General features: G+C 30.0%; 1 protein-coding gene across 1 annotated transcript; it reads left to right on the top strand.

The window, feature by feature from the left end:
- The first annotated feature begins 2138 nt into the window (after positions 1-2138).
- On the top strand, positions 2139-7308 carry LOC132724659 (interferon-induced protein 44-like). The gene is made up of 6 exons (XM_060709592.1): positions 2139-2262; positions 3425-3495; positions 3777-3959; positions 4928-5068; positions 5714-5888; positions 6705-7308. The coding sequence occupies exons 1-6, from the start codon at positions 2244-2246 to the stop codon at positions 6986-6988; spliced, it is 873 nt and encodes a 290-aa protein (XP_060565575.1). The 5' UTR covers positions 2139-2243; the 3' UTR covers positions 6989-7308.
- Positions 7309-7758: the final 450 nt, after the last annotated feature.

Raw genomic sequence — 7758 nt, 5'->3', positions numbered from 1 at the left:
ATGAGTGATGAATAAATGATTGATTGATTGAATGAATGAATGATTGAATGAATCAATCAATCAATCAATCAATCAATCAATCAATGAATGAATGAATGTGAATGAATGAATGAATGGATGAATGCATGGATGAATGAATGCATGTATGAATGAATGAATGAATGAATGAATAAATGAATGAATGAATGAATGAATGAATGAATGAATGAATGAATGAATGAATGAATGAATGAATGAATGAATGAGATATCATTGTTGTTGTTTTTTACACATGCAAGTACATATGTTACATTATTTATAGGATATATATAAACGTAAAATTCAAATACTGTGTGGACAATCCCGATTTTATCTTCGTGATTTAACAATTGTACCTTTCACGACTTCAACTTTACAGATTCACGATTTTAATATAATTAATTCATGTTTTGAGCATCACAATTTTAACTTTATCATTTTCTCATGTTTGGCTGATCATTTTAAAATATTATAATGATAATGATAAAGAAATTACAAAATAACATGATTCACCATAAATGCAGAATACAAAAAATACTATCTTATCGTCAATTGCAATTGTAAAGTATTCGCTATTTATCTGCGGCTGTATGCTAAAGAGCAAACCAATTTTTAGCTAGAATACCGCGTTGCGTTGTATACAAAAGAATATATTTCAATATACGTTGTCGTTCTTTGTCTGCATGCTACAGATGGATGTCTTACACGTTCTGTGCACTGACGATATTATTAGTATGCAATTGACGTGTTAATACCCCAAGAAAATATCACATTGTGTTAAAGCTTTCCTGTTTTATGTTATTTTGTCATATGTCTGACAAATATATGATCAGACTATTTCTTTCCTCTTACAGGAAATAGGCGATTCAGAAGTAAATCTTTATTCGCTATTTCTTTAGACAGAATCCGTATTTGCACGAATTTCGTATTTTAGTAATATACGGACTTGTTATAAAAATTCCGTACATCATTAAAGTACGGACTTCGTATATCAAAGTTCCCTTATATTACGAGTGTACGGATCACCGTATATTAGTCATATACGGACTGACATAATATACGGTCCCGTACATCTCCATATTTCAAGTTTCCCGTATTCTTACCCGTATATTAATGATATACGGAATTCTGTACACTTCCGTATATCCATATCATTTTCTTAGTGAATAGCTATGGTTAGAATAAGAAGCGATTGTAAAAGTTAAAAGAAACAATGATACACGATATTTAAAAACTTGTTAATGCAATAAAACATGCTGCCGGGTGAATGAAATGTTCTGTTGTTGAAATTTGCAATTATAGCAGAATGAAATTAGAGGGTCTTTTGCACAAATTATAAGATAATATTTCAGAATGAATAAACCATAATTATAATAATAATAATTTATTTTTCAAGTGATTATTTTTTATTTTGTTGTTGTTGTTGCTGGTGTATTTTTTTATTTTATTTATTTTAGTGTCAATGCATTTTTCAACTTCATTGATTTTTTTTAATTATGGAGGAAGCACTTTGTAACGCCTTTTTTCATTGGATTATCGTGACAATTAAATTATTTATACACACGGCTGCAGTCGATTTATGAAGTAATTTCATTTTTATCTAACGAAGTTAGATGGATTATTATTAATTCGTTATAAATATAATATTCTTGACAGGTTATATGAACGTATGTAAACGATATTTTTGCAATATATATATAAACAACCGTTTAAATAGGACCATATTGCCAGAAAATATATAAAAACAAAGTTAACTATATTGAAATACTTCCAACAAAAAAAAAGTAAATCTATCAAATCTTACCCTTGTGTTAAAGCCCTAATACCCTTTAGTTCCGACACACGAATGACGAATATTGTATCAAACTTTCCTTATCTCATATTATTTTAATTCCATATTTGGGCATACACATTTGCTATTGCCATATATGGTATGAATTGATCAACATTACCAATAAAAGCTCGACTATTTCATTGAAATCTTTTTTGTTATGAAATTTAACATTGGGTGTATATAGACGTTTACCCGAATGTCAACACCGCACAGATCAAATAAATTTACAATTCAGTAATGCTGTTCCATGTTTAAAGCATGTTTACACTTACCAAAGATAGACAATTGAATAATTGTATTGAATCTAACTGTCGTAAATCGGATTGATATTTAAGCAATGGTTGCCTGATCGTTACAAACTCCTGCGCTTCGAATCGAGTAAGAACAAAAAATGGGTACATCAGAATCAAGTGAGTATTTTGTTTTGTTTTTCTTTTCTTTTCTTTTTCAAACTAGACCTAAAAGCAAAAGTGGCATATATGTGGCAAATATTTCACTAGTTAAATTATTGATAATTCAGTTGTTGATAATCATTAAAAATGCATTAGTATAAAAAACAACAGAAAAAATTTTGAGAGTAACAAAATTTTAACAATACATAACTTTCATGACAAAAAATTGACATTTTTGACATAGGTTGTCAGCATTTCATTCAAGTATTTATCAATAAGCGATCTTTTGAATAAGTTGCCAATTTAACATTTCCGGCTAAAAATTAAAAATCGTGACCAACTTAAAAGGAAAATCCAATGAAACACACACAGTAAAAACAAAAGTTGGGGTTATCGTACTGAAAGAGCATTTTAAAAAAAGAAGTTCCTTTACAAAAGGTACTCGGACGAGATAAAACTACATTTATTTGCATACTTTATTTTGGAGTTTTGTTATAGCATAAGATAATGAAACAATGCAAATGTATCCTCAATCAAACCGAGTCTACAATTTTCATGTAATTTTATTGTGATTTATGTTAGAGGGATCACACTTTCTCAAGATTTTTACACAAACATTTTAATTTACACACTCATATATGCCTTATTAACATACACATATTTATATCAAAGGAAAACATCAATCATTATTTAATATCATGAATGCTGAGGGTACAAGAAAAGTTAGTATTTTTTCTTTATATCAATTTTGACACCTTTCGGTATTTTCATGCGTATATCAACACGCAAAACTCATAAAAGTTCACTTTAACTCAGTATTTATTTTATTTTGAATAGTGTTATCACTGGAAAGTTAATACAATTTTAAAAGTTCTGTAAATTGTTGTAAACTTTTTGAATGTAGGAAGCAATCACGATTCACATACATTGTATTTTAAATTCTAGAAAGTATTCGATTAACTAAACATTTAGGCCTGTATACGTTACAGAAAAAGCCTTTATAGTTTTTGCTTATTTTAAAAGGGCCAATGAAATTTCGTGTTTTCAATTTGTGAATTTAAAACAGCCAATTCAAATCTAACTTTTATTCAGTACTGCCCGAAAGACAAACAGTTTACAAACGGTTTATATGTGTGTGTTGTAATTAAACTCGATATAAACCTTTTTCTCTTAACTTTAGAACAATCAGTAACTTATGAATACCCTTTGACAGACAAACCATGGAGAGAGCCATCAAACTGGAACTCACAGGTAAACTTAATTTTTCGGATACTAAATTTCTTACAATGAATGTGCGTGAGTGTTTTATGATATCTTGTAAGAATTGTTTTTTCTCTGAGGTGCAAGTACTAAGGTGCGTTTTCTGGTGTTCCTGTTTTGACAAATTGAGCAGTAAGAGCATATTCAGAATCTAAAAAATAAACATGAAACGCATAATGTAAAATTGTAAAATTATCTTTATGCAGATGAAATGGGTTTATTTTTTGTTGTTCGTGTCTAAAATAAGCAAAATATGATTTTATATAATGCAGGTTGAACAGGCTCTTATTGAAGACATCAAAAAGATAAAACCAAAAAGTTTAGTAAACATTCTTTTGTCGGGACCGGTTGGAGCTGGAAAATCATCATTTATAAGTGCCATATTTACTATTTGTGATGGAGAAAAATCAACAAGGGCTAAAACAGGAGGTTCTGGATCAAGCTATACTGTTAAGGTAAGACACTCCTAATGGGCATTAAAAGGAACTGTAAAATTGACAACATAGTTGTATACTTTAGGGGACACCTGTATGCAAAATTTAAACAAAGTTAACCATATGGTTTATGAGTTATGGACATTTATCTGAACTAAAACTTTGCTCAATGTAGGGCTCTTTTTCAGAAATAAGGAAACTTCATAATCTAAAAAATTATCATAATGTAAAATGTTATCCAATTGCTCATTGTTAAGTAACAAAAAAATAACATTCAGAAACAAAAATAGCAAAATGATTGTTTCTACACATTAAACAGTCTAAATTTAAAATTATAAAAAATTTTACCCTAACATCCCCCGCACTTTAAACAATTTTCGACCAGTTCCCGTACAAAAAAGTCTCATTTAAAATATCTATAAAATTATTACAATGATAGGCTGTTTACCTGAATTTATCTTGAAAAATATAAAATACTTTTACCATGAAGTTTTTATTTTATAATACTTAAAAATACCAGATACCATATATGTTATTAAATTTGGCATTAATTAGCCAATAAATACTACAATGATTATATTATAAAAATCAAACACTTCTTTCTTTTCAAAAGGGACCTTACAGATTCATACATAATGTTAATTTTTTTTTTAAAAATGTCCCTTCTTGGGTTTGATCCCACGCCCTTCAGTATCAATGCAGCTTACAGTTATTCCAGCTTATTTGAATACAGTTCAAAGCGGTGATAATGCATTTGGAGGTTCTTACCTTAGGGTACGGGACATAAAAGTCTTGAAAAATTATCATGCAGTTAAATAGTTTTCGTATTAATTAAACGCACATTTGTTTAATTTTAATTTTTATGATACATGTTTGCAAGTAATAAAGTAGAGTACTTCGAGTGTATAAATATCTTTTATCATGTCGTTTTAGCATTGAGTGTACGTTTAATATTTGCTTTAATATATGTACAATTATTCTGTTTTCAGTACAGTGGGTACCTTCCAGAAAATCTTTTGGAAAATTTCGTGTTTCGAGACACGATGGGAATCGAGCCAAGTGACGGTATTGGATTTCATGTTGATGACTTCATATACCTAGTGAAGGGACATATAGCGAATAACTACACGGTTTACTTAATTTTAACATTTTAAATTATTTTAAGTAATCAATTTTAAGAGCATTTATCTGCTTGAAGGAATGTGGAAATAGTACGTTGATTCGCTTTTATCGTCTTGCATTAAAACAGTATCATAAAATGTGGAAAGTCGCCATATGACCTTTACTGTGTTGATTTTGTTGGGGTTTTTTTTTCATATGCTAAGTATATTTTTCAAACCTATACAAGAAAATCATTTACAAGACAGAAAAGTCATTTAAGGTGGAGCGATTGCCTCTCAACCCAGAGATCATGGGTTCGAGCCCTACTCTGGTCACGACCATGTTTCTTCATATGACACCAGTACTGGTTGGTTCCAGGAAGCTGACTCGAAAGTGATAAATATAAGTTGCAAGAACTTGTTTCATAATCGAGCTTAAAATACATCAATTTTAATCGAAAATCTAATTTACACCTCCGCCTTCTTTTTTACTCATCTAAAGTGTATTTTTGCCTAGATCCTCAAAATCAAAATTTTAACAAAAAGGCATCTAGGCATTTATCAGGGTAATGAATTTAAAAAATCGTCATTAATTTGTATATTTTGCTGCAATTAAACACTGATTTTTAAAAAGTACTAATTTAATTTTCATTAACAACTTTACTTAAATTTCAGTTCAATCCTGCTTCAAAAATAACAACCGACAACAAAAGCTTTAGAAAAGAACCTGAACCGATGGATGTGATCTCCTGTGTAATTTTTGTTATCAGCGCTAAAGATATATATTATGGCATACCATACGATTTTATCAGAAAAATAGGTCAATTACAAGACAATCTTCGGCTAGAAGGTGAGTCAAAACATATTTCGATCTAAGAGATCGAGAGTAATAATCATATGTTTATTTGTTTGAATCACGGAACATTTTAAGTTAAAAAATTATTGGCTAACGTTCCAGTTTCTCTAATTTGAATTGCTTGCAATGAATTTTGTTGTAACTCTTAAACTAATTAACTTCTTCTGAAACTGCACAAATACGGATTTAAATCAAAAATCGTAAGAAATATTTTTTTGAAGCGATGACCCTTATAAGACCTATAATTCATATGCTTATTACATTTTACCATTCATGAAAACAATGTTTTATTTTCTCACTCACATGTACGGTATAAGAGACACAATATGCCAAAGAGAAGAATATTTTTTTCATTCTTTACAACGGGCTAACATGAGTTTTATAACAGTAAAATTATGGTTATGGAGCATATTAAATTCTGACCTGATGTGATATCATGTGTCATATTGGAAGCAAAATATAAGCAATGTTAGTATTTTGACTTCCATACAAAAAACTTAGTCACTATAATTAAACTAATTGCAATAAAGCATTAGAAGCAAACTTATGGCTCAGGTAAAAGACCAACGAGTAACATTTTTTTTTGAAACTATAACTGGATAACAAAAATAAAGAAAAACTTTTGAGAGATAGAAATAATACATTTTTAAGTAAAAAAGGGCCATTTATTTTGTCTATTTCACTACATGATTGATTAATTTGGAGACACTTTCATGTAATAGATTGGTGATATCTAATAATCGCAATTTACTAATCTACATTGATTGGTTATACTACCAATTTTATGTATATGTCTTTTTCTAACTACAGATATACCGAGGACACTTATTCTTACACAGGCTGACCGCCTGTGTGACCAAGTCCGAGAGAACATCAAAAACATGTTTCGGAGCAAAAAAATAGAAAAAGCTGTACGAACTGCAAGCGAGATATTTCATATCGATCAAGCGTCGATTCATCCTGTTGTGAATTATGAAGTGGATTACACACTGACTCCAGAAAATAACATCCCACTGCTTCTTGCACTTAAACAGAGCTTGAAATACGCAAACGATCGTCTCAAGCAGATAGAAAGTGCTAAGAAAATACGCTAATGATCGCTTGTCATACCGATGATTAACAATTGGTGTGACAGCTTGTTTTGACACTTGTCAACATTTAAAAAAAGAAAGTATGTCTAAGAGTAAATTTGCATGATTTTTTCTAACAGTTAAGCTCGCGTTTCTTAAATGACATTTTCGAATTTGACATTGCTTTTATTTAATAAGACGTACATAATTCATATGTTTGTACGCAGTGTGCAACTGTGCTGCATTTGTATACTTCACAGTTAGTGAAAATATTTGTAATTCAATGTTAGCTTTTATATATAGTACATGCTGAAAATGTTATAAATAAAATTAATTCATCTTTTTATACCAGTTATAGTTGTTATTGTGTGTGTGTGTGTGTGTGTGTGTGCGTGCGTGCGTGCGTGCGTGCGTGTGCGTGTGCGTGTGTGTGTGTGTGTGTTTCCCCTATTTTGGCCAATGCAACGTTAACATCACTTGCCTATTTTATCAGTTTTAATTAGTTTTAAATGACCTGTAATAGCGAACGCAGCCACCCATACATAATTTATACGTTCTTTTTCTACAAATAAGACATATTCATTAACAATTTTATGGATTTCAATATATTTCTGTTATTTAGATATTTGACTCAAAGATAAGCGTAGTAAAGCTTTAACATATTTTCCCCAAAAGTATACATAATATACACACAAATGAACAACAGACATATTATTTTTATATAATGGAGAACGGGTGAGAACGAATGACGAGTCTCATTTTTGGCGAACTATATGGTTTTCCTTCAATGAATT

This window comes from Ruditapes philippinarum, unplaced genomic scaffold (genome assembly GCF_026571515.1).
Source record: "Ruditapes philippinarum isolate M1 unplaced genomic scaffold, ASM2657151v2 ctg3227_1_1_1_1, whole genome shotgun sequence".
Classification (NCBI taxonomy): Eukaryota; Metazoa; Mollusca; class Bivalvia; order Venerida; family Veneridae; genus Ruditapes; species Ruditapes philippinarum.
This window is presented reverse-complemented; position numbering and strand designations above follow the sequence as displayed.

Coding starts and splice junctions, on each gene's coding strand:
- LOC132724659 (XM_060709592.1), top strand. Junction 5,069..5,713: donor ATATAGCGAATAACTACACG/GTTTACTTAATT, acceptor CTTAAATTTCAG/TTCAATCCTGCTTCAAAAAT. Junction 5,889..6,704: donor AGACAATCTTCGGCTAGAAG/GTGAGTCAAAAC, acceptor TTCTAACTACAG/ATATACCGAGGACACTTATT.